The sequence below is a fragment of the Nothoprocta perdicaria genome, unplaced genomic scaffold, assembly GCF_003342845.1.
Source record: "Nothoprocta perdicaria isolate Ctin4 unplaced genomic scaffold, notPer1 scaffold_26, whole genome shotgun sequence".
In the NCBI taxonomy this organism is placed as follows: Eukaryota; Metazoa; Chordata; class Aves; order Tinamiformes; family Tinamidae; genus Nothoprocta; species Nothoprocta perdicaria.
Window position 1 is genome coordinate 2,763,023 of NW_020455488.1, and position 27,802 is coordinate 2,790,824.

The window sequence follows — 27,802 nt, forward strand, 5'->3', positions numbered from 1 at the left end:
AACCAACCCCATGGATTCTGTTCTTGCCTTCTTTCACACATCTACTTACATTTCAAAGCCAGGCAGGTCCAACAGCAGCAAGAGAAGCAGGTTTTCTCTCTGGCGTCTCCATTCTACGCAGTATCTCAATTCTTTACAACATATGCTTAGCAAAAAAGTCTAAATTGCCTTTTCGGATCCCTGTATTCAAGTTATGAATGGAAGTTTCTTTTTGCACACTGCATTTATATGTCTTTCCAAAAAAATTAGTGTACCCATCCACTGAGATCTATTTGCCAGAAGCAGAAAGTTGCACAACTTGAATAAGGCTCCGCACATCACTGGTCTAGCACAAGAGAAAAGAAACAGTTATATATCTACAAACGTACATTTACACAAGGATTGCCATGCAAGATGCTCAGCAACTCGGTAGGCTGATATTTAATAAGGCACCTGCACCAACAACCAAACATTATTCATTCCTCAACAGAATTCCTCAACACAATTCCAGATTTTCTAAATTCGGGAATTAAGGCTGAAAGAGCTGGGCCTGTTCAGCCTGAGGAAGACAAGGCTGAGAGGGAATCTGATCAATGCCCATAAATACCTCAAGGGAGTGAGGAGGATGGAGCGGCCTCTTTTCAGTCGTGGCTACTGACAGAACTAGAGGAAATAGCCACCAACTGAAGCATCAGAAGTTCCACAGGAACCTAAGGAAAAATTTCTTGACAATGAGTGTGCCAGAGCCCTGGAACAGGCTGCCCAGGGAGGTTGTGGAATCTCCTTCCCTGGAGATCTTCCAAACCCACCCGGATGCGGCCTGTGCCCCGTGCTCTGGGTGACCCTGCATGTGCAGGGGGTTGGACTAGATGAGCTCCAAAGGTCCCTTCCAACCCTAACGACTCTATGATTCTGCGAACAGAGATCAAGTTCCCATTAGACTAATCTAAAAGCTGATAAATAATTAAGCAGCTAAAATACTGAAAATGGAATACCTAATCAGTTTGTGGAATTAGAGAATAACTGTAGTAAGTTACCTTATCTCTCTTACTAGCAATATTTATTACAATTTTTAAGCCATAGCTATGTAAATATTGCATACACAGAAACACTAAATACCAACAGGCTGACATRTTTCAAATAATTATCAACACTGCTTAGCATATAAATGAATACAGCCACAAAAAGTGTCTACAARTATGTAAGACTGCTGAGAATGGAGTAAATTACTTAATATGTCTCCCCTTACCCACAGCAAAAATGCAAGAATCTACAAAATAAAGATGACTGCTTGGCAACTTTCTAAAACTAGAACATTTAATACACGTCAAATGCTTCTGGAGAACAGGCTTCATCTTGCAGAAAGGTATTTTAAGGAAAAATAAATGGGTGACATATTAACAAAAGAAAAACCTATTTATGGCAAGACATTTATCATCTGCCTGTTGATATTTTGATGATGGCTGTAACAATCTGAAAATTGAACTTTTGAGAGATAAAAGTGAAATATTTTTGAAAAAATATATATTTATATTAAAAAAAACCCTCTCATCAGAATTAACAGCCTTCAAAGACCAGTTACTCAGACCTTCTGCACTTGGGTTTTCCATGCTTAAGCAGACGGTATTACTTCCCCCTTCCCAAATCAAAACTTCCCCAATGGGGCATGACAGAACAAGCTACAGCCCCACATTAACTTACAGGGCGAACCAGAGGCGTGCAGCAGGATCCGTGGTGCCAGGACGTTGTTATCAGAGCAGCTGCTGACACCCAGCATTTCACCCGCCGCCCAGCCGTGTCTGCTCTTTCGTACTGATCCTCCACAAGTTGTTTTGCAGCACAAACCGACCCGTGCCACAACAAGGAATATTAGAAAGCAATTAAATTTATTTATTGGTTAACTTTCGGGCTCAGAGAAAACAGGGCCCCGGGCCATAACCAGCAAGGGATTTTTCACTTGGATTTAAATCACTGCTTACTTTTCCGCGCTCCKTGTTTGGGGGGGCGGGATGCCAGGGGCTCCACGGCCTTTCTCCTGCCATAAAACAATCACAGCTCCATGGCCCTTTTCCCACCCAAACAATAAGAGCAATAAACACTCTTCAGACATTCCCAAAACTCGGGGATTATCAGGAGGGTGAAGGGCGTGGGGGGGTAAAACCCTCTGACAACAAACCCGAGGGAAGGCGCACAGCTGGGGCAATGCTGTGGCGCAGCTGCATCTACCCAACCTGCACACAACTGGGAGAAATCAGCCTCCAGACCACAAAATTAGGGGGATATTTGCACAAAGAGAGCCTGCAATAACCCTGCGTATTTAGAGCGTGTTTATGAGGAGGAGCCCAAGTCTGAGTCAGTTGAGGAGTTCCTGCGAGTGGGGAGACATGGGAGGATGAGACAAGTGGAAGGAAAGGACGGATCCCTGCAGCTGCTCATCCCGACTGGCGAGGGGCAGTTGTTACAACTGGTACAGCCCCCCGGGGCAGGGCCACCTGTACCTACAAGCACCCGCRTTGCTCCGGGTGACAGCGAGCGAGCAGCTCTGTGCAAGGTACATCACCCATCAGCCTGAGGTTAGATCAGTTTCGAGGTGGCTGCTCCCACTCCAGGYGACACCAGTAGCTCCAGTATAACTGGGCGACACCGGAATTTCTAGCCCCTGGATTAAAGGGGCAATCTGATAGAGTAAATGCATAAAAGCCTAGGCATAAACAGTCACCCCAAGTGCCTTGCCTGTCCTCAGGTAAATTACACCAGTCAACTGAAAACGCTGGGCTGTTCCTCACAGCATGAGCCACTGTTTACACCCAGACAAATCCCTCACTCTGGGTTTGCTGCTGTGACTGCTGGTCTCAGGCCTCCTGCACCGCAATCGAGTCACTCCGAGCTTTGCTTGGAGCGGTCGACACGTCCACACCTCCAGCTATCGAATGCTCTGCCCACCTAAACGCACCCCAGAAGAGGAACATGGAGATCAAAGAAAGCCCCATACCAGATAATTTAGCAGTAAGGCTGCCACATGCATCGTTCCGGGCCGGCAGCACTCCCTGAACAGGAGATTCCCAAGCATCTCCTCCGCTTGTGTTATCTTCGGCATCCGCAAAGGCCCTTCACATCAGTGAGGCAGAGCTCAGCAGTTCCTCTGCTTTGCCAGCACCCCGCAAGTTTGTCAGTGATAGATCATTTAAAAGGCACCCGATGCTACAGGATTCAAAGGTTTTGAACTGCTGCTCTGCAGCACGGCTGCAGCTCTGATTCACTAAACAGCGCTGCAGACAAACCAAGCAGCCTCTACACTGTGCATTATAAAACAGCCCATCTGCGCCAGTGATTCATGAATATTGTTTTATATAATTACTATTTGCTTGCTTGTTCCTATATAATAGGTAGTGAGAAAACAGCCTAGGACTTGTCATTAAAAGTCTTCCACAGGAAACAGGTATAGGAAAAAAAACCTCAGAAACACTTTCCTCACTTGTAGACAGGGCTTTCACGGATACACGACTCAAGTTAAGCCCAGGTAATGACATATTCGAAAGCCTTTTCAGGGATCAATTCCCTCATATAATTAAGGCAGCCTGGTCCCGGAGACGGAGCCAGACCAACAAGCTCGCAGCGGTGTCTGTCTCGCACSCAGGGTTGCCAAACCAGAGCGCGGCGCCCTGCTAGACTGGTTCCCTGGCCGCTGGGCATCCTCCCTTTCGCTCTCCCATCTGCGGGAACCAAACGCGGCCTTTTCAGCATTTGTTGCAACCTTGTTTTCCACGTATCCCACACAACAGCCCGAGCTCTCACTGCTGCAGCGCATTGGCAGGTAGATCCRCACCTGCTCTGCAAGAACAGCACAAAATTCCTGGCTCAACACAGCACTCAGGACAACAATAACCCAAAAGTTCAATTCCTGCTCCACTTCCTTCTACCTAAGAATGTGCTGCTATAATCACGTCTGTGCCTCCTCCTGCTGACCACACTTTTATTATTGCTGTTGCACCCTACCCAGGTGCAATACCTAGAAAGGCTGCTGTTTGCAGGCTGCATTTATACCTGCACCTCCTTTACCCCTGCGGTGGGACCCAGCCCAAGGTCTCTCTGCAGACACTCGAAACGCTCCGTGGCAGCGGTCAGAGCCACCCGAGAAACGGCCTCACTGCGGTGGCTGCAATCACCCTTGGCCAGACAACACGAGGGGGAACCAAAGGGAGGCTCTGAAAGGCACAGAAGGCAGCAGCTTCATGCAAAGGAGGCAGCAGCTTCATGCAAACCGATCCAAGCAGGAAAAAAAAAAAAAAGCAAAGACCTCGCGTCCTCCAAGCTATCACAGCAGCACCCTGCTTTGACTCTGTCTTTCCTGCAATTATTCTACCTTTGTTCATCCACCAGACACACCCGCACACCCACACAAACCAAAACACGCCAAACACAAGCCCCGTACATTTAATCAAGGGAGGAAGAAAGAGCATGAGATGTTTATTTCTATTTTTAAGTGCTTGGGAGGTGCCCCRATGCTGCCTGCCTAGAGATAACTAGGTGGGTGCTGCGGAGCAGAGAGATCAGGTGCCTGATCTGGCACCAGGAGGCACAGCCAAACATCACAGCAGCTCAAAGGGTGCAGATATTAAGAAAGGCTTTGAAATAATCATTTCCTCCAAGCCAGGACAGACAGCAACTTGGGGTTCCAGAAAAGAAAACAACATATAAATACGTATCTATATGTATATATGTGTTTACAAGCCCACCAAAATGCTCACATTAAGAGCCTTACGGTGGATAAAAAGCAAGCCAGTTTCCTTCTTGTTCCCACAGTTCTCTTCTGCCTCAAGCAAAGTTGGTTGCCACTCTGGTTGCTCTATCCCTCATCCAAATGGTTTGCATAGCAGATTTGCTGAAACATCAGGTTTTAACCCGGCCCTAATCCTGCTGACTTCTCGTGCAAAACTGCTGGAAAGGAATTCCTGCCGGCAGCTGCAGGGCCAGCGCTCGTCAGCTTTCCAAGCAGCAGCAGAACCAGAGAGCAGGGCAGGTCATTGTGGGGCTGCTACAGAGAGCCATGATGAGGAGCAGGGAGGCACGGAAGAGCTTCCAGGTTCTCCAGTGCCCCTGGAAKGGAGGAGAGCGGAGGCCAGGAACACAGTGGGCTGGAATGCAAAGGAGACACCGTGTGCGCTCACAGGCTGAGCGCAGACATGGGAGACACCCTCAATCTTTTTCAGCACCGACTAGTGATGATTTTCATGCTGGCGATGTTTTTGTAGCTCCCTTCTCAAGGCGCTGTGTTTAAGCATGCCGAGTTACTCACACCAACCCCAACGTCTCCTGGATACTGGAGGAAGGAGCAGGGTAACGCTGCAGAGCAGGAGCCCGCACAGAGCRGCCCCGCTTGCGGCGCGCAATGCGCTCGGCACACGCAGAGAAGCGGCCGCTTTCCCTTCACCCCGGGCAATCCCAGGGAGCAGCGGCGCTGCGGAGACGGGGTGGACGCACGGGTAGCGAGCAGGGCTCTCCACAGGGTCTGCACCAGCTCGGCCCAGCCGCACGGCCTRGAATGTCGCTCTCCTTCAGGTTATTTCCTCGTCTTCCCTCAGCAGAGTTACCCTTTTAATAAATGTCGTGGGCTAGAAAAGCAAGGAGGCTTCACAGGTTGGAGCTCTCAGGTCCTACACAGTGAATTCCCCTGCTTGGGGAGGACACACACACCGTAGCCAAAGCACTGGTGACACACAAWAGACACAGTGATTTTTTTGGACGATCTACTGCAACCAATTATACTCTCTTGTAAGCAGCTTGATTTTAAACCAGTGCTTGGATTTATAAATAACTAGAATATTGATCACAGCTGGGTCTGGGGGTTTCCTAGAGAAGGTTTCCGCCTGCCCTGCCACCACTCCTGCCTTTCTGGAGCCATCATCACTGCTCATTTTAATTGCTCTTCTGCAAGACAAACAACTGCAGCGCGTGGAGGAGGAAGAAAGGCCCGGCTCAGAGCGCAGGATTTGCATAGGCTGCCTTTTATCTGTAACGCTCGCTGCGCTGTTTCATCCAGACTCGCAGATCACCAAAGACGCGGCGGACGGTGAGTCAGAGCAATCTCGGTGCCCCGTGCAGCCCTGCACGTGGACCAGCCCRTTCCAACCGTGCCAAGCAGCCTTCCTCAAGCACTTAAGCACTGAAGTATCTTCTCTCCAAGATAGTTCCTGTTCACACGCYGCCTTCCTGAGCAAAGCTCCAGGGACGGAGGGGAATTTAGTCCGCACTTGCCCTTGGTGTCGTGATGATMCAAGATTCAATTAATACTACACAGGGAGGAACTAATTCTGAAGGAAACACCTGCTTTGGTGATAAGTGGATTAAACCTCCAAACTTGCCTCACTCCAAACGCCAGGGCCTGCCAAGTGGGAGCAGTTGTCCCTATCTACCAAGAGGAGCCTGGTTTTCTGTCAAGCCTCGTAACCAGCCATTCTAAAGGATCCCCCACACAGCAGAAGGAGGGAAAAGATATCTATTTATTATTTGACAGCTCCTGGCTCCTCCTCAGCACGCTTTGAAGACTGGCACCCCTCCTATCAGATCACTTCAATCCCTCCAAGTGAGCAGATAAAACCAAAGGAAGGGTAACACCACCCACCGAGACAGAGCCGAGCCTCCCTGTAACCAATATGCTGGAGTGCACCTTGGGGAGGGATGTGGGGCGAGGGGCTGGCAGATCTAGGCAGGGAGCAGGAGCAGCCGGCACCGGCATCCCAAGAGCCCAGAGGCTTTGGGGTTTCCTCCCGAACGCAGAGCTCTCTCCCGCAGAGGTTGTGTCGCGCAAGGCTGGCTGCACGCGAGCAGCGCAGCCGGGTCAAGTCTGGGGACACATGACAGACCAGCGGCCGCCGCTGCCCCGCACCCCAAGAGGCACCTCCAAACCCACGCCGGCTGCAGAGACGCCAGGCACAGCCTCGGTGCACCCGTCCAACAGCCTTCCTGCCTCCCAACGCCGCAAGAACCACCTCAACCCTAGAGCAAGGAGCCAAACTCCTATTTTCAGCCATTTATTTTACCCCCCCCTTCACCACACCCATATCGTGACCTATTTGAACCGCACTTAAAAGCTCTGTCCGGGCGCTCCGTGAGACATAACTTCCATCTTAGTGAAACAATCCATCTGCTCCGTGTGACTCAGAGCCTGCGCGAAGAATGCAACACTGTTTAGGCCAACGGTTGCACCGCACAAAGTGTTTTGTTCACATGCATTCCTTTGGGATGACAGAGCCTATCCACGGGCCCTAACGGTTGGGGCCTGTGGTTTTTTTCCCTCATCCGCTGAATGCTGCAGTGACTAAGCTGACAAAAATTCCTAGCCAATTATAAACCCACTTAAAGAGACAGGCAATCCCCCTGCAAGCGGCCCTCGCCATCCTATACGGGAAGTTTCTATACATAGAAAAACATCTCCTCCTCCCGAGGCCTGCACTGATATAAAAGACTCGCTCTGCACGCTCGACACTTCAAACATGCTTCCGAAATGGCATCATTTCCCAAAACTATAACCTTTAATCATCCGAAGGGTTATATAGCCCTCGGCCAACTGGAAAAAAAAGGGAGAAACAGACCCCTCAACTGAGTTGCGTTAGGAAGAAGTTAGGAAAAAAGTAAGGAAAGCTGCTCAACGGGACAATGCGAATGCTGCAGAGAAGAGACAATGGTTAAATAATCCTGTTTACTAAGAAGGGAACAGTTAAGYGCCTATAAACCAAATATGTTGCAACAAGGAAAAAACACGTTAGGAAGGTCACAGTGGTATAGAARGAGCTCGAAGTTGATCCACCAAGGAGCCAGGGCTACACTTTAACTCGCAAGGGGAACTTTGGGTCGCCCCTTGAATCACTCCAGACGTGAGAACCAGCGACCAAACTCCGGGAAAAGAACAATAAAAGCAGACAAAACATTGGATTTTCTATTAGGGATCCTCCAGTCATGTGTCTCAACTCACCCTCGCCTACACTGTCAAGGGCTACACAAACATTTAATCATTAGCCAGGGCATAAACTATGTGCCGGGCAGGTAACTACAAGTTCACTTGGCCCAGTAAGAAACAATAAACAAGGAAAGTGGAAGAACATCACCCCGGTAGGGGAACTCACATGCTTTTGGGCTTAAAAACCCAGGAAACAGGCACCTTGGCTCCTCACCATCTTACCAGCCACTCGCTACATCATTTTTTTGAGCATCACCGATGGCACGTGCACACACACAAGCCATTCCAAACAGCACAAGCTGCAGCAAGGGGAAAGAAGGCTCCCAAACCAAACCCGGCTGAGAAAAACAGGCAAAAAAAAAGGGAAAAAGCAATTCAGCAATCTGTATTAATGTACTATTATTCACACATTCTCAGATCCATAAGCAGACTCAAGGAGGAAATCACTCTATCAGTGGGAAGGAAGGCTGAACAAAGGCTGTTTCATCGCTGTTGAACGGTCAAGAACTTGTTTGTCACATAAAGACAATTTATGGAAATGCTTCAGCACGATGCATCSTCACGCTCATGGGTGTTCAAGAGACAAACTGAGGGAAAAACAGCACCTACTATTCGAAATCTTAAGAGGATATGAACACTCAGGGCTGAATCCTGAGATTTACCTTTGTTTGCTGTAAGAAACAGCCTGGGAAGGTTGGTGAATTTGCCCATCGCCTCCCAGCTCCTTCAGCCAAGTTCTAYGGCAAGGCAGTCCCCAGCAAAGACACATTTCCAACGCTCACCCCAAGAAATGAGTAGCTGAGCAAACAACAGGTATTTTCAGCGACCCCGCAAACATGCAGCTCAAGTTCACCCTTATTTAGGCGCCAGGCTCTCAAAGCAGGAACCCCCAGGGAAGCAAGGACACCCCTGTGTGCCGGGGAGCCCCGCGCACAGCAGCGAGCAGGACAAGTTGGTGCCATCTCTGCAATATTTGCAAAACAACACAGCTTTCTTTTGGTTTGACACTCGCCACTTGCCTGGCATTTTCCCCTACAACATTTCTACCTATTCCCTCACCCCAGCTGTCTTTCGGATTTGTTGCAAAATAAATGGTGTTAACTACCCAGTGCAGCTGTCTATTCTGTTATCAAATCTTCATCTAATTCATCTACCAACCATGTCTGAAGTTTGTTAGGCAGATCAGCCAGAGATCAGGTTCATATTTAGATACACACATAATTTTAAAGATTTAACACTGCATAACAAAATAACTCCTCTAAATATCTATCACTCTCAATCTTTTCTAAGATGAAAGCAAGCCTTTAAGAAGAGCATTAAGGACTTCAATTGAGAGTAGAGCATTGTTTCCAATTCCAACAAACAGCAGACTAGGAAATTTGGGAAGCATCACCCATAACATACCTTTTAAAGAATTTTAGGACATTAGGGAGGTTTTTGAGTACTTTTTCTAAGCTTGGAACAAACAGGCAGCAGACTCATGACCATGAACATCATCCCATCTCCTTCCCATTCTCAGCCCCAGGCCACCAGGCTCATTCCCTCTTCCCAGCAGCCGCCATAAAATGAAAGGCCAGGCAGGGACTTCTTTTACAACAGAAGGTCACACATTGTATGTGTGGCAACATACAGGCTCCTCCTGCAGCTTCCTGTGAAAGGGACTGGCATCATTCTGGTTTTCTTCCTTGCCCCTTTACTCTGGGGCATCAAGAGAAATTGAATTGAGGAGTCAACACATGGAACTCTTCAAAGTGAGAAAGAAGGAATTCTTGCTCTGAGCTTTTTCTGACAGTGAAGCAATTGTCAGGCACCAAGTAAATCCATATTGTAGTTTCAATAAAAAAAAAAAGTAAATAAAAATCCTACTCATGATTTCAAAATACCATGAGGCAAAGAYAGGGGGCCACGAAAGACGGGCCTGGCCCGTGCTTGTTCCAGCTTCCATCATCCGCGTTTTCTAGCTGCAGCACCTTAGTTAAGGTTATTTGCAATATCTGTTATTTGCAAGGCATTATACATCCACGCAAATCATGGTAACGTTTTCTGTACTACTCCATAACACACCTATTTTCTCCTCACTCTTTTACGGAAGAAGATATCAGAATATTTAATCTTCTCTGAGTTAATTTTCTAGCTTTCTAAACAGTTACACAGCACCTGTTGCACAGAAGCACATCTTCGGGTAGACAAAGAGGGGCAAGTGTAAGCAAAAAATAATTAATAATAAATAGAGTAGAGGAGAAAAAAGGTGAATTTGTACAAGAGACACAAGGTATTTTCAAAAAATCTAAGAGCATTTCTGTTATTTGCTTTTTTTTTTTATCCTACTATTGCAAGGTTTTATTATATTCAAAGAAAAGGCAAAACATCCYAATTTAAAAGTATATCTTTAATTAAACTTAAAACTGTGACAAGCTACTACTGATATATTAGCTGCACTGAGCCTTTAATATTGCAAACCAAAATATTAATGTTTAGAGTCCATCAAAACGGCCTATTTTGATGAAAGCAGCAGCCCAGAGGGGCAGGAAACTTCAGCACCTCGGGTATGGTGCCCGGCGCAGGCCGCAGGACTCGAGGCCTTCGCTCCCCAGCAGCTCCGCTAGAGACCAAAGACAAATGGCAAGTATACATTTGTTTAATTTTAGCTGTTTTCTCAGAATATAAACCACCGCTACAGTAATTAACTGCAGATTGGCCCGAGCTGCTCCACGGCCATTCCAGCTTACTAATTAAATATGCTCTCACAGCCATAATAAAAATTCTGGGAAACCTTTGGCTGGAGAGCAGGCTTCTCAGGAGGGGAGCGAAAGTCAGGAAAAAACTTCATTCAGAACGAAAACACCAACAAATTTTTTTTAACGTGCTCCAGATTTTTCTAACTTGGCAACACCAACTGTGCCTTTTTAGAATTTTTTTCTTTTACCCTTCTGTTTATTCCTTTCAGAAGATGTTTATTTGCTGGAGGSTTTGCGTAACAACCAAATGGACTAACAACCTGTCCATTTCAAAATATTTTCAGGTTTATATGATACTTCATTTTTTAACCCAACGAAGGTGGAATCTGTGTTTATACATTAGCTTCACAATGTTATCTCACACCCAATTTGCATGTTAAGAAATAAGGTTTATAAAGCGTATTTTCCTCCTCTGTTACAGGCACCTTCTATTAGATTTCAGCGTAACAAGAATGGACGTCTACATGAACGAAGCAGCAAGCAAAGACAATGTGATGTAACGGACAGATGTAATTTAAAGCAAAGACGATGCGATCGGGCACCTCTGGCTCCCAGTTTGCCCCTCTCTCCCCGTTTCCATTCACATGGGCAGAGCTCACATACATTAAGTGAAGGACGGGGAACGCACCCTGAACAGGGAATGCTCCTCAGGAAGGAGGCAGAGAAGAGCAGGGCAGGGGCAAAGCCCCAGGGCCGTTTCGTGGGGGCACAAGGGGTGCAGGTTGGCAGCGGCGTGCGCTGCTCCGCACTGCACCCAGCACTGGGGCCACGGCAAACGGAGCCCCTCAATGGCACCCGCTTCCCAGCTCCGTGTAAACAAACCGGAGCAGACTCCGAATATTTGCGAGGATACATCATGTTACTGTCTCCATATGTTTAAACGTTTTAGGGGAAGGTACATATGGACCGCTCGTCCCACTCGCTGTCATCCTCTCCCTCCTGTTCCCCGCTCCCCCACACACACCAGCRTTTCAGGCCACTCTGAAGCCAATTCAAGAGGGAATAAGGATTCGTTTTCATTAAAAACATTTTGTGCTCAGCTGCCATCTGCTTCCTTATCAGCCTCCAAATCCTCACATGCCTTTTTCTGTGGTCTTTAGTTTCACACATTTGCAAGCTGAAAGTTTTCCCCAGTTGTATTGCAAAGCACAGGATACGTGAACTATTGTTTTTTCACATCAAATTCACCTCTTAAAACAAATCACACCCTTACGCTTACAGCCTAAGMCATGTTCTCTCCATAAAAATCAAAGTAAAGCTTCAGGATTTTTTCATGCCAGTGAAAATGCCTCTTTCATGCCTCTATTCCTACTGGCCCCTCGTGAGCTTGGCACGCTCACCGTAGGTGTTTTCATGGGACCTGAGCTCCTCCATCCCTTCAGACCAAAGCTGTAACTCACTGCCTCGCAAAGGGAGGATTCAGATCCCAGGCTGTGCTCTCCTTGTCACCTCAGGCAGAGGGGGCACCTGCAGCCACTGCCCCTCCGTAACAGCTGCCTGTCCTGTGCAGGCCATGTCCTGAGTCCTAATCCTTCATCTATCCGAATTGCAGGGCATGACTTTCGGCTGGTACCTGACAGAGAAGGTCTCCAAGTTCTACAGGGTAGGGACCCAGAGGATTGAATAACTACATTGAGGCTGGGGGGGATAGAGGGGGAGAAAAACATATATGATCCATTTTATGTACTAATTACCACTGGATTTGCCATTACTTTTGCACCTGAATGGTTTGCCTCGTTGCCTCTCTGGGTCCCAGACCCAGGAGGGTCTTGGGCAGTGCTAGCTGGGCTCGTGGAGGGAACTCAGCACAGAGAAGATAGACTAAGGATCCTAAATTTCCAGCCAGACTTTAAAAGCCATAACTTCCACCCATTTTATACGCACGTATAAAGACCTAGTGACTACGGCAGCAAACCTGCACATTTAGTCATCAAAGGGAGTTCAGAAAACAATGACTATTTTCTTTCCAGCAGATCAATGCACAGGCAAAGCCAGCAGGTCACCCCCGACTGCTCCTTCACGGGCACACGAGGGTTTTATCTGGCTCTTGCATCAATTGCTAACGCAGATGCAGGCGGCTTCCACAAACACGTCCCAGCACTCACAGCTGCGAGTGAGAAGGCCACCCTCTTATTTGTGTGTCTGGGAACAACAGTTTTATCTTCCCCATCTCTGTGCCCCAAGCCCAGTGACTGACACAGCTCCAGTGCTCTCCTCTTAGCTCGAGCGAGGTTCTGCAGGGACCCACAAGCCCGAAGAGCTGAATGAAGCACAGTCAGAACGCGCCACAAGCAGCATAGGCGCGAGACAGAGAGCAGGCTCTGCCAAATCCAGCTCCCAGGGGAGCAACAGGCACCTTACGGCATCCGTATGCAAAGGGGATGGGTAGGACACAAACCAGGGCTTCACTCGTCCCCCCAGCGGCTCCCACACGGGCTGGGCTGAAGGAAGCAGAAGCTTTCTGCTTTGTTTGCGAAGGAGAAAGAGAAGGAAGCAGAAAGCAATTTCCCATCATCAACGGGAAAATTAAACACAAGGCAGGCTGCTTGAAGTACTGAGTGTTCCCACACAACATTCGCCCAACAACTTCAGATCTCGCTCTGTTGTCCTGTCCTAAACAAGGACAAATGTGATTTACTATCCGCTGCTGCCATGGATCCAGGAAGCAAAATAAAAGGGCAAACTCAATGAACACAAAGTGACAGACAAGAGTTTTCAGTTTAACAGCACTGTGACGCACAGGGAGAATGTCAAGGTTAAACTAGTTATTACCCTGGAAAATTTCCCCTGGAAAATCATGCAAATGTCACATCTATATTGGTAGGGAAATGCAGATTAGAAAACATCCAGCCACTTGAAGTCCTTGTCTCTACTCTTTTTCACGTCCTTGTGCAGTTTCGTACAGCAGAGCCCTCCCCAGATCAGGAGTTCACTGCAAATGCGTTCATGCAATCGAGCAAGAGAAACTAAAAGCTTCCTTTTCAACAGCTGAACTTTTACACCTCCCTTGTCTTCCTGCAGGAGAGGCAGCGCTTTTCTTGCAGATGAATGGCTGGCAAATTTAAAGTCTTCCTCCATGAAGTCAGTGACTCACTATGATTAACAGACCTAATAGGTCCAAATTTCTCACTTTTTATTATTTATTAGAGCATAGTAATCTTTCTGCTCTGTATGCTGACATTCTTCAAACCTACCTTGTTTATTCAAAATATAGTGCTCTTATTAAGAACTTCAGGGCTCTTTTCCAATACTTGCTTTCCTGTTCACAATCTCCCACCAAAGGAGGACAAAAGCACGTAGGAAAGGAAAAACATTACTTATATCCTTGCCTTAAAAGTGCGGCCATCACAGCACAAGTATGACCTCATCTTATTTAAACAGATCTCTTCTCGTGCGCGTTTGGGATTCAGATTATTTTAACAGTTCCCTTAAAGTCAACATGTTGCTCACAGATCACTGCTGTGTATTCCAAAGAGCCAGAAYATACAACAGAAAAACACGTCACTTGTTTTATGTTATTAAATACATTCCAGTTACAGCCATTCAAACCACTAAGGAACAAAGTTGCATAGGAATCACCTCAGTCATCATCTGCAGACAAAGGAGCTGCACTCCTTGGATGAAGGCAAGAATTTGGCTTGCAGAACCCTAATGACTCAGAGCAACATATGGCAAAAAACCTAATGCAGTTCATTTCCCTCATCTTGGCCAAGGTTACAGGACTTCTAGTAAGTTGTAGCTTTGTTCATTCGTTTAAATGCAAAGTTCATTTCCCATAGGAATTATTACTAAAAGACTATCACTACAAGCATCCCTTTTTCCAGAGGTCTTTTGGGGCATATTAACCAGGACTGCACAGGTACTTCAGTTTAAACTCTGGTGGAAGCAAAAGCCTTCAGAAGCCCCTGATGGGCTACTAGAAGGGAAGGGGGAAGAAGGAAAGAAAGACAAAACAAACAGAAAAAGGCAGCTTCCCCAAACAAATGTAACCTCAAAACTCCTGTTTTATAATCTCTCCACTCTGCTGTTTCCTATCATTACTACAGTGTTGGTCAAGGCTCCAAGCTGAATTTAGGAAATGTTCCTCCCAGTGACGACTGCTTGTAATTAAGCCCTGGTGATACAGCAGGGCTCATCTTTCATAAAGTTAGAGGATGAACTCAAAAAGCCTACCATGCAATCTTGTTATTTGAGTAAACTATGTATTTGTATATTCTATTTTTAAAAAGTGCAAAGAGATCAGGTTTTGTTTTTGCTAATACTTGCTATCAGAAAGGAAGAAACCCTGTCATGCAAGATAAGGGCAAAACAGGCCAGGAACATTATTCCGGGAGTTCAAGGCATCCATTATTTCAGCAGCTCTCTGCAACGGTAGAACATATTGGAAAAAATTAAGTGTAGGTACAAGAGTTCTTAAAGTTTAGAATTGATTATCATAAGAATTTTGGAAGGTACATACCAAGGGAGGCAAAGAACACACAGTCACAGCAAGTGCAGGTAACATGTGCAGCACTGCAATGACTGGCCCCCAAGCAGCATCACTGGGACAAGCAGGAGCCACCTCCTGCCAAACCCTTAACTGGGGTAAAACTGGTTCCAGTTTTGCTGTTTTGGCTTTAATTCGTCACTTGGACACTCTGCATCTTTTTCATGTGCAAGTAACCCAGGGAGTTGGTTTTAACCAAGTGAGATGATCCTCTACAGACTGGGGAGGAATCTACTCATGTGGAAACTGGATAACTGGCATTCACACTATGTGGATTACTCACAACTAGAATAGAAGTTATTGAAGAGCCTAAAATAAAAGCACATTAAATGAAAACGTGACTCTGGAAAGAGATTACAAAGTACATACAATCTAGCCAACTCTTACTTTTCTGGCAGTGGTTGGTGGTCCAGCAGCGGTAGTTGTACTCGTTATTGATGGAGGTCTTCTCACACAACGGCTTCTCTTCCATTGTCCCTGGACACAAGTCCCCACATTCCTTTGGAGGCTTATTCCCAACAATATAATTGTTGGACACTGCATCTAGGATGAGAGACCAGTCCACTGTGGAGAGGTAACACAGGTCAGAGTTCTTCTCAATGCGGATGGCCCCGCGGGTTATGTTCCGCAAGTTGTGAAGCCCGATCTCCTTAAGATTTGTCATCTCAAAGATCACCAAGGCATAGTTGTAGAAGAGGTTCCTCCCACGAATGACGGTGAGGTTGGGGAAGAGATCACTGAGGCTTTCCAAGCCCGCCACCCGGAACAGCAGCAAATAATCGGTTATGACAGTGAGCTTGGGGAAGCGAAAGTTGCGGTAATCCTCTGCTTTGGAGATGAGCAGAATTTGAAGGAAGCCTTCGATCACTGTACAGTTCTCAAGGCGTTTCAGCTCATGGATATCATTGCGAATGTCGACGTTTGGCCCACAAACTGGAAATGTAAGAGAAAGGAAAGTTAGTAAATAAATCACTTGACGTAAGTAGAATATTCTGACGTACATCCATTTTTTACTTTCTTAGGCTGCAGTTTTAAAACAGGCCATGAGTGTTTGATTTAGTGATAGCTACACTGCTGCTGAGAGCAGCGCTGGGCTGTGAGCTCTCACTGTTCCTCAGCACACAGGGAGTGTTTTATCATTGATGCTGAAAAGAAAGCCTCATTTCATGGAGCAACAAGAAAACAAACTAGGTGTATCTGCACATCTCACTTCTAAGTATATTTTGGCATGCAGATGATTCAGCTACAGGACTCTCAACAAGTGGTAAACAGGCTGATTTTAGATCCCCAATTACTTTATCCCCCCCCATAAGGTAGATGCACTTAAGAGAAAAGAATATAAAAAGGTAATTCTTATTACTTCTCCAGTCACACTTTCTTCCAGGTTCACAAGCCAAACTCACCCTAGTTCTTGAATTTTAGATCAGCAACAACACAAAATCCCCAGAAAGCTGCTCAGCACTTCCTGCCCTGCCACTGGAGGAAAAGAAAGTGCTTAGACTTGTAACTAAGGCACGGAATTCCTGTTTGCTTGTTCCAGGGAACCAAGTTGGACTAAATTTGGCACTAAAATACAAAAAAATCCTGAAGTTCTAAGAAACACAGGATATATTTATTTATAAGAACACGCAGCATCATAGTGATGAGTTTCTCTCAAGAACAGACTAAACTCAGTGACCTCTCAAAAGAAATAAAGCCAAGATTGTTGCCTAATAAATATTAGGTCTTTCCGTATTGGAGCCATACAACAATAATCATCTTAAAGGGATTAGTGGAAAAGTATAACAATAATGTAATAATTAGATGCATAAAAAGTACTTTGATAGAAAACAAAGAGCAACTATGGAGCATAGAGACCTGTTGTTCTTGGACTCTTTCAAAGTCACTCTTCTGTTGAAGACATGGAAAAAAGATTCCTCGGAATAGATAATAAGATGCTTGTAAGCAAACAAAGTGAAATGCCAACTTATTTAAGCAACCCTAAACTTAAATAAACCCCAAGCAATTCAATTTTGTGGAAAGGTTGCTCTTTTTTTTATGCACATTAGGCTTAATTACTCTAACACTCTTTTCCTCAGACAAGAAATAGGTCTAAATATAGGCACTGGAGCCAAGAACTTAAGTTTCAACCCAGATAAATTGTCCAGATATTCAGAAATTGCTCTAATAATAGAACACAGTCCTGCTGTCCCACAATGCTTAACAGACACTAATAATACAAGCTACCAAAGGATGCAAAACATGAACAKGCTAAAACCACAGCAAGGCAACAACAGCTTAAAGACAGGTAACGCCCCCAGGATCACCTGCAGATTTCAAGCACATTTACAGACACAGTAAGAACATCCATTTCTTTCTGGAGACACATAGCAAAAAACAACATGACTGGGTATTTGCTAAAAAACAGATGTTTTCCATGCMAACCACAGATAATCCTCCTTCTGTAAAGATGGAAGTTGAAAGCAGAGAATACTTTAACATGACTTCCTGCTCCAGAAGCAGGCACGAGCAAGGAAGCTCACTCCTTAAGGCTGTAAAACGTCTAGTGTCCATGGGAAACACTTGGCTTTCGGGAGCAGTCAATCCTGTGAACAGAAGAGCTGTATTCCAGCATCCCAGCTCTAGCCTCAGGAAAAGGTAAAGAAAGATCCAAGGGGAACAAGTTGCTATTTCTGGGTGCGAGAAGCCAGATGGGACAGGGACATTGCTAAAGAAATCCAAGAGCTCTGCTAATACATACAAGGGATATGGATGTGAGGCAAAAAATGTGCACTTTTTTCCTGCACGTATAGAGAAGATGGTGTCAACCTGGAGGAAGCTGCTGTGAAACTTGTACCCACACCTTGTTCTCAGGTCCTGAAATCTTCTTCTGCAAGAACTATCCCTCCCAGGTCTTTGCCAAAGCCCACGCTGACAAGCACGTTACACTTGGACGTTACGTTCTCCCTCTTGGAAAAAAGAGAAGGTTGCAAAATACAGTGATTCTCCAATTAAACTGCCTTGTTTTCTGTCTCTATCTGCTGGCAGGACAAGGTGAACAGCAGAGGCCCTGCTACAGCAGAGTAAAAGTGGCAAAATTCATTTTACTGTCATAAAACTTGAGAARGTTCAACTGCTCCAAGCCTTTTATTTTGCTAAAGAAATAAAATTTGCAATTGTGCTGACATTCTGTAGGCAGGGCTCCAGAGCGATGGGTTTAAAAACGCTTGAGTTAAAATACCCCAAAGAACCATTTGTAAGAAAAATGGCAACAACCCTTAACTAAAGGATCATATACCTGCTYGTGCATCCATCCCAGGCCTGGGCTTTAGGAGTCAGTGTGTTTAGTTTTATGTTTGTCTCAGCTTGAAAGTTACTTTGGGTATTTAATGCTTTTATAAATCAATGAGATTTCTTGAGCTTTATGGCAAAAGTATGAACTCACTTGCTTCAACTATGAAACATCATCCCCTTAATACAGAAAAGGAGAGAGTCCGGTGGGCTCTACTGTTGGAAATTGCTTACAGATGAGTGTGCTGCCGACATGTCTGATTTAAGAGCATATTAGTATATCTAACGAGCTCCATTTTACACAACTGCATTTATATAATGAGAACTGCAGAGCCCCAAACATGAAACAGGAAGGGCACCCTGGTCCACGCTGATACTCGGGATAAACGATCCCCACTTAAGCAGATGATGAGGAGGAAACCATCGTAGTTTATTCAGGTTCAGCCACGGCTCTGTCCTGCTGCTTGCCTTCCCCCTCCTTTTTTTAATTAAGATTCTTTTAAAGTTCACATTGTTCACTGAAGCTAATTATACCATCATGCATCATCTTTTTCTCACTTTTTGTTTGCTGCTCCATAAAGGATTATATGAAAAACAAATGAATCAGAGCTCAAAGCCTACTACAGTTTTAACTTGGCCGTGCTGTGTTTTCCCCGGATCACGTTTTAGAGACGTATACAGGAAGCTGCAGCACAAGCTGGCCTGTCAGACAGAAACAGAACATTTATGGCCTATTTAATAGCTGGATATTCCTGCTTATATTGCCTTTTAAATTAGATTGGTATAGCCTATCTTTGCTTTCTGTTCAATTCAAAACTGGATTTTTTTATATAAATATATACACTATAATGTGTATATTTATAATACACATACTTACTAAAGAGAAACAACAAGTTCTTTATGTCCAATGAACATGAATGCCTCCCTGGAAGTTCTGCTTCAGTCAAGGAGAACCCAGCTCCATCCACAATCCCAAAGCAGGGCCAGGGCGCTCCTCTCGGGACACGGCTGCTCGGAAGCCTTATGAGAGGCGACGCAGAGGCAGCAACGCAGCTGCTTTTGGTGGGACCTGCAGCCCCATCCCAGCCATGGGGATGGCTCCAAGTCTGACGGAGCACCAGGGAAGAGGGCAACGAACTACCAGGAAAAACAGCAGCAGGTACGAGGTTCAGAGAGCAATTCCTGCAGCCAGATCCTCAATCCAGCTGCATCTCCCAGGGCTGCTCCAGATCACAGTGAGGGAAAGGARCAGGGAAAATGATGCCAAGAAAACAACCACCATCTAACCATGAATCCTCAACTAACCATTTACTCCATGCAGCAGCTCTGGCCACTCCTCTACAACCACCAGCTACTTCACATCAGTAACTGGTCCCAAAGGGACCTGCTCGTTGCCTTTGGGGATTGCTGAGCCAAAAAGTCCCTTTTTGTGCAAGACRGCAGCCTCGCCAGAGCAAACCAAGGCAGCCTCCTCCTCAACGTGGCCTGTCCCAGACCTTCTGCTTGCTGCAGCCCCTGCCCAGTCGCGTGCACAGCTTCAGCAGCTCCCTTGTTACTGACGCTAAGGAGGCAGAGGGCAGAATCCGCAGCACTCGTGCTCATTTTATGGGAGAAAAGTTAACTGCCAACAGGAATCCTGGAGTCATTTTGTCATGGCATACTTCTCACTTTCGAATTGTATATTCCTTCCAGTTACTCCATTTAGAAAGCTTTAAATAAAAAGCTTTTGCTAAAGTTTTCCTCGGTGTGGCGAGACATACATAACTCTTAACATTTTAAGGATCTTTACTTTTTTTCCCGTTTTTGATCCTGTTAAGAGATGTGCCACACCGAACACTGTCCTCAGCTAGCCAGAAGTTACAGATGCAGCAGCCACCATCGGGCAGTTCTCAACACCAGAAGTTGGTTTTGGACAAAGCAGCACCAGAGCAGCCACAAGACACGGCAGCCCAGCCCACCTGAGCAAGCCCAGGGCGTTCTCAACCCCAGCCTGCCCCAAGCTGGGTCACTTTCCCTAGCAAGGGAGACCATGGAGCACATGTGGTCACTTACACTTCCAAAAGGAAAATCCAGATCAACGGCTCACTATGAACATCTACCTAGTGATGGGAAACCAGCCTCTGCTTACCTCTCCCGTTTTGTCTTTAGTCATGTGTTACCCAAATAACTCATGATCCTCCTTGTTTTCCCTCTTTCACTTCCTTGCCATGACAGTTCTGCTTCATTACTTCCAAGATAATTACAAACAAGGAACCTGGATACCTCTGACTTCTTCATTTACCAACCACGTCAGCTCACTCTGCTTGCTGAGAGTGCTGAAGGGCCAGCAATTGCTCTCCTTTCACGCTGCCTTCCTGCCCCAGGGCTGAAATAGCCATCTGTTGGACAGCACTTTCCACCAGATCTCAAAACGCAGCTGAAAASTTACCAAGTCGAGGATAAAGAGCTTGTGACCCACAGGGCTCAGGAGCTTAAATAAAATCAAGTTGCTCAACTCTCCTCTGCCTTGAAATTTTGCAGCRGTAACAAGTACATCACCATCATCGATGGATCCTTTCCTATACAAAGGACAAGCTACAGGGCCCAAGAGAAAAAACAAGCCTGTCCAGCCCCATTTTTAGCAACCATCTTCCCAACAATATTATTTATTCCCTACAGAGCCACTTCCTTTTCATCATTTTTAAGTTTTAAACTATGGCAAGTCCTTCAAAACAAATCAATAAGAGGGGGCAGGGGTGCAAAAGAGCTGCTGCGCGTGGCTGTAGGCCAGCGGGCCTCATCCCAGACACATGGTCCTCTTCAAGTCGATCATCTCCASAGCTTCCACCTCCCTTTCACACCAGCCAACAGGTTTCCTGCCTCAGAAGGATCAGGATCCACGTGCTGTCTGGTGGCCCGTGTATTGATGYGTTTACTAGGAATGGAGCAACTCAATACAGGGTCGGTCTGGCACCTTGGCAAATGAGGGGAAAACAAAGCAAAAAACAACCAAGTAGCCAAACCAAACCAGCGACATGGCCTCAAGGCAGCTCCTCAGAGGCACGTCAAGGTTAAGGACGTGTTCTGCTGATGGCAGCATCCAGGTTATCTGAAATGTTTACTTCAACAAGGCTAGGAGGAAGATGCAAAACACAGGAAAATTTCTCCTTCAGCAGATTTCAGAGGAAATCTATATATCTTCAGAAGGGAAGCAGAAAAACATTAGAAATGGAGAGGGAATAATGTGAAAAAGCTACACCCACAGAGATTGTAAGCAAGGAAACGTTAAAACTTGACCTTAACCTCCATTTTTTTCTCACTGCTAAGTATTATGCTAGCTTTAAGAAAGCCATCAGGACTATCATACAGCCCTCAAGAGAAAAAAAAAGAAATTAAGTGACCTAATTCAGTCAGCTCTGACCAGAGTGAGCGGTCAGCAGAGCTACAGCTGCCCATGGCCCGGGCTTCAGGGTGGTTTATTCCTGCAGTTCCACTTCAAGGCTTGAAAGGCCAAGGTTTTTATCTTGGACTGCAAAGGAGCTGATTTGCAACCGTAATTTCCCTTCAAACCCATGAGGAGTTTCAGCATAGTTGCACCATCTGCAGACATGAAAAAAATTGCTACAGAAGTCTATGGAGTCTTTAATTGCATACTATGCAACGAAGAAATTAAATGTAGAGTTCACAGAAATCAGCAGTTGGAGATATTTCTTATGACACTTTACATTAACACAGGATTCCGCCACCCACTTGGTTCTTGGTTTTGCCTTCATAGTGACACTATGAATGAAATATATATTTTAGTGTCTTTAATATACTTACACAACCTCCCACAAAATTTCAGTATTTTCCAAGCTCACCTATCCTACATGTGTCACATCAATCACTGGAGCTCTTCCCGGGGAAGCCAGCCTCTGTCTCGCTTCTTGGGATGTCAGAACCAACGACAAGGAAGGAACTAAATTTGCATCACATGCTTCAAGCTGGCTCCCTCACCACTGAAATGCTTTTATTCATCTACGTTACGTGAACTGCTTTAGCAAACTCGYCTGATACAGCAAAAGGGGCCCCATGATCCAGCAAACGTTAACCGTGTCAGCCTCAGCTAACGCAAGCCTGCAATTGAAATTCATTTTCTACCTTCCCAGCACCAGCTCAACGTCAACATCTTTGGCTTGCAAAACGTGAAAGGGAATAATGGAACCCAAACACTGCTTCAATTTGAATTTAAGTCTTGAGGACATTCTTGTTTCCGCGTCTGAGGACTGGAAAGAGGGGCTGGGGTTTCTTTTGCTTCATTAGAGGCCAGGTTTTGCAGGACAAAGCTAGACTGCTAGGAACTACAAAACATGCAAAGGACCAGAGACTATTTTGCTAAGTATCCTGCCATTTTTAGGACGTATTTTCTGTTATCGTTAATTTAGCTGGTTTTCCTCTTCATTCCCAACAATATTTTACAGAAAGCCTCTCCCCTGTATTTAGGGGGAAAGAGTGGGGTCACAAAAGAACGACCAGTTTGACCCAACTAGCTAGAGAGACATCAGATTCCTCTCCTCTCCACAAGCTTTTATCGTCTGCCATAATGCTTAGAAAAACACATACCTTGTACTTAAACTCCTTGACCATCTCCTATCTATTCATGGCCACAGGGCTACTGTGTTACCAACCTGACCAGAACAAAACACACAAAAAAAACACAGAACAGGCCTAGCACCCACATCAGAGGCTCAAAGCAGCTTTGCCTTTTTCCTCTCGCAATTGCTACTATCCTTGGCTAAAGATATCTCTGGCATTGCTGCTCTCCGTGAACTTCCTCCAGCTTCTCCAAAGCTTCCTCAAGAGAGAAAAAAAAAAAAAAAATCAGAACAAAACATTTTTGTCCCTCATCACACTTGCTTTCTGCCTGCCAACGTTTTACTTCAAATGTCAAGGGAAGCAGCCGCTTAACAAAAAGGGAGATAATAAAATGAATTGAGTAATTGATTGATGTCTTCTCTACAGAGTAAGTGGGTCTAGATTTAGCCGAGCTCACGTGCAAGCATCCTCATGACAAAGTCATCCCCAAATTAATCCTCTCGCCGAGGCTGCGCTGACCCACCATGTCCCTGAGGGCCTTCTCCGAAGCCGCATCTGTTAACTCCTACTACTGAAATAGCAGAAACATGAGTGAGTGGCTCAGTTGGCAGCAGATTTTTGTTTGTCCTCATGGGTACACAGAGCAAAAAAAACGAAGAAGATATTGCAGACTATTAACATTTAGATGGCTGAGCCTATATCATCACCCAAAACAGCTGGCTGTCCTATGAAGCAAAGTAGTATCAAACCTTTAACTTAACCAAAACACCTGCAAGATCCTCTGTCCGGCCTCTCAATCACAGGCTTCCGAGGAGCAGACCTACAGTAAATTCCTCACTTATTACTGCCTGGCATATACTGCACTTTGAGAGACACTGAGCGCTCAAGTCCTCTGAACACCCCATCTCTGCTGAAATACTTCTGCATAGCACAGGGGGAAAAAAAGGGGTCCCAAGCACCAGCTAAAAGGAAATCCAGATGAATTCCCCACAAGCTCTAGCTCCCAACAGCTTAAAATGGAATATGGTCAAGTTGATCAGCTCACAAGAACTGCAGAAGAAAAATTCCTCCTAAGGAAGCAGGTAAAGCTCAGATCCCCCAAAACAAGTTTAATCCTCATGAGCTTAAGACGACAGACTTCAAAACTCTGAGCAGTTTTCTACCCTGCAGAACCACTTTTCTGACAGCACCACAAAATAGGAGCATGCCATTCTCTAGAAAACATGACATACAAGTGAGTAGGTGGCATATTATGATCAATAACTACAAAAGTAGAGCATTTTTAACTGTGATAATAATGTTCAAACTTTATACCAGGAGCTGCAGTTTAATGTGTGCTAAAGCAAAAATGTAAGACTAAAATTACAAGCTGTTTGTAACACAGAATTTATGTTTCACAATCTGTGATGACAAAGGAGCTTAACAGAAATCATCTCTCCTGGGGACTGTTCCTCTCCACCTTTAGAAAAAAATCCTTATGTGTGATTTTATTTATTTTTTTAAACAGTTGTCTACACATCCGAGTGACTCAGAAACTGGCTGACGGAAACCTATGGGATGCACTCGTAGCTGGCAGGGATAAACAGCCAATTCTTCCAGAGTGAAAAGTCATCAGGCAGCCAGGCTCTGCAGCCGCACGGGGCTTTCGGCTGCCACCCTGCACTCGGCCAGGGAAGGCACCGCTCCAATTGGGGCTTTTCTCCTTCTCTTCCTCCTCTTCCTCTCGTTGACTAGTCCGGCCAAAGCCAGACTATTTTGACTTCAACAGAAGAAAACTGCTGGGGTACCGTAATATAAAATGACAACTTAATATAAGGACTTAATATTGGGAAGTTTCACTTAGGTCCACAGGATTTCACAGAGAAATTAGACACTTGAGATGATAACTCCTAGTGATACAGAAGACTTAACCCTACTACTCCGTGCTAACAATCTCCTGCCCGACAAAGCACACGTGCCATTCCCAGCCTTTCACGCTAATGTCTCTGTTGTAACAAACCCAGCTCGGATTTCATCAATCCCAAATCTCACCTTGAACAGAGACTTAAGTTAGAAAAGCAGCTAACTGCATGGAAGGCACTGCTTTCCACTTTATTATAAACAGGGACTCCTCACACCTATGCCAGCTACACTGCTTAAACACCACAGAGCTCATGCTGCAACCTGCTTTCTCAAGGCAGTTAAAATATGACCAAGTTACACTGCTGAAAAGAGCTTTAAAGGTTTTAAATTACATATATGCAGGTGCTGTGGGGCTTTCCAGTGATGAGCTAACTAGATTGAGAAAAGAACCTTCCTTTCCAAATGCAAGGTAAGACACGTGGGTTGGCACCTGGCACAAGGTGACTGGCAGTTCAGGGCTTATCACCTGAAGATGGAAAGTTGCATCAGAAGAAAATGTAAGGCTGTTTCTAGCTTAGTTTTAGTATCACAAAAGCAGCCTAACCAATGAAAGTTGCCTTATTTTAAGCAAGGTGTTTAGAAGACAGGAAAAGAAAAAATACATAAATACACCCAAATGCAAAAACACCGAGGGTTACTGCCAGTCACTTGTCCACATTTGGCTTGTAAGTTCACACTGACATTTCACCCACAGTGTCTATTTCACACTCATGTACTGCCCAACACAGTGGATTTCCAGCCCCACGCAGTTTTTAGACACAATAGTCACAATGAATGATGCCTGTCACAACTCCAGTTAACGCAGGTTTTAGGCACTGAAAGAGCCTTTTTTTTTTGAGGTCATTTTCAGCTCAAAACTTTGACAAATACTGCTTCCTTCAAGCACAAGAAAGGATTTACCAAGCTCTGCAACCCSCAAATCAGTCCTATATTGGTGGAAAGCAGGTGTGGGGAAAATCCCACAATCAAACCCGTTGCTGGTCCCATAAGGTGAAGCAAGAACCTGACCTCCCCGGTGAAGGACGTGCCACTACAGCAATCCCCAAACACCTCCTCTGCCTGTAGTTACAAGCTGCCTGACTGAACAACGTGAAACCACCCCAGCCCAACAGCTCCTGCCAACACAAACTGCACCTGCAGGGGTGGGAGGGGATGTTTGAGGGCTTAACCTCATGGGTAACACACGTTAAACACACACGTTTCAACACAGCTGTACGGCAGCGTTTGAAGACAGACAATTGCTTGAAATTTTTCTCTGACAGCAAAAACATTAACTGAACAAAAAAATGAGCGTAAGTTAAAAGGATCTGAACAGGAAGACAAAAAAAATAGCTAAGTTTTCAACTGCCAAAGACAGCTAGCTTGAAGGCAAAATCATTTGGAGAACACAGCAATGCAACGGACAGTCCTTGGCCTCACTTCACTTGTCTGACAGCTCCACTGGCCTCTAGTTGCTGTTGTGAAAGAAACCCAGTGTATTTGTGGACGGCGGGTCGGTTCCACGCTAGCGAAACACATCCGAGGGGCCGGTTGTGCTTTACCACAGGGCACCTTCCCTCAGCTTCAGCCTCGGCAGCCGGGGCCGCATCCAGCCCYGAGCACAGCCAGGCAGTGACACTGGGGCGGCCGGGACGGCCTCCAAGCCGCACGGAAAACCTCCCGAGCGCCCTTGGGAAAAGGCAAGTTCCCCTAGCAGGGAKTCCCCCCGAGTGCACTGTGCAGCACCGCAGCAAAGCCCGTATCTCGTCTTGGTTGTTTTTTTGTGGATAGTAAGAACAGATCATCTCCATCCTATTCTCCCTTCCCACTRTCAGGCCACAGAAGGGATGCAGCTGCCCTTTCTTTCAGCTCTGAATTTTCAGATGTTTTAGGTGTTTTGAACTGCCTTCTGAAACTTCACTGAGCTCAGGGGGAAGGTTAGTCACATCCCTTGCGCTCTAGGACATTTTCAGCATGTTTTGCTTTATTCTTCTGAAGGGCCAAGACATTTGTTTGTTTGTTTTGCAACACACAAACACAAAAACAAAGTGCCCAAAGCTAACAGTGGCCACTAGCAGTAGCTTTACTGAAACAGAAATACATTCACTACTATGAGCTCCTGAAGATACTCTATTCCTTTGACATTTTTCTTTTTGCTCTTCTGCGATACAGATCAGACATCTGACTGACATCTGACTGACATCTGACTGACATCTGACATCAGACATACCAAGACATCTGACTTCCAGGAGAACATCTTGCTGATTAAGAAAAAAAAAAACACACGTTACTTGAGAGGATACAAAGCCTCTTTTCCTAATAGATTCTACTTTGTCAGCACAACAGGCTTCTTTGTCATTTCAAACGATAACGGGTCATACTGAATTTCCAAAACACAAGTATTGAAGAAAACAAATAAACAAAAACCATATTTGTTTTAAGGAGGTGCTTTYATATCGATCTTTGAAAGACAAGCTACCAAGGTCTGGGCTTTAAGGTTACTTAAAGATTCTTGAGAGGTGAAAGCTTTGGGAAGAGCTCACTGTTAGTTAAGCCCTTTTAGCTCCTACAGCTCTCAGTAATGCCAAGACATCTCTTTTCTGGGTGGCAACTCTTGCTGTCCACCTCACAACACCCTGAAGAAAGAGTCAAACTTCCTGGAACACCAGTGCACCTCCCTTGCTTCATCATACGTAAACCACACAACTAAGCTGCTTCATGTTTGCTCAGCTTTTTCTAGACAAGAGTTCCTTACACCCTCTTAGAATAATTTATTTCTCTAGTTGTTCCCTTGCAGGACTGGCCAGGCCAACTGAGATTCAGCTTTTCTCAATTCGGCTATTGCACACCTGACTCTCCAAAAATCCAGCAGATTTTTCCTGTTTTGTTTATCAATAGGAAAACAAAGAAATCAAATATCTCTTTTCCTCCCCTTCT

At 45.5% G+C, this 27,802-nt stretch overlaps 1 protein-coding gene across 2 annotated transcripts in view; it reads right to left on the minus strand.

Moving 5' to 3' along the window:
• Positions 1–27,802, minus strand: part of IGF1R (insulin like growth factor 1 receptor) — a 132,347-nt gene that overhangs the window by 89,578 nt on the left and 14,967 nt on the right. For both annotated transcript variants that reach the window (XM_026040514.1, XM_026040517.1), the window contains exon 2: positions 15,548–16,093. In XM_026040514.1, coding sequence (XP_025896299.1) covers positions 15,548–16,093 — 546 coding nt within the window. The remainder of the gene's footprint in view (positions 1–15,547; positions 16,094–27,802) is intronic.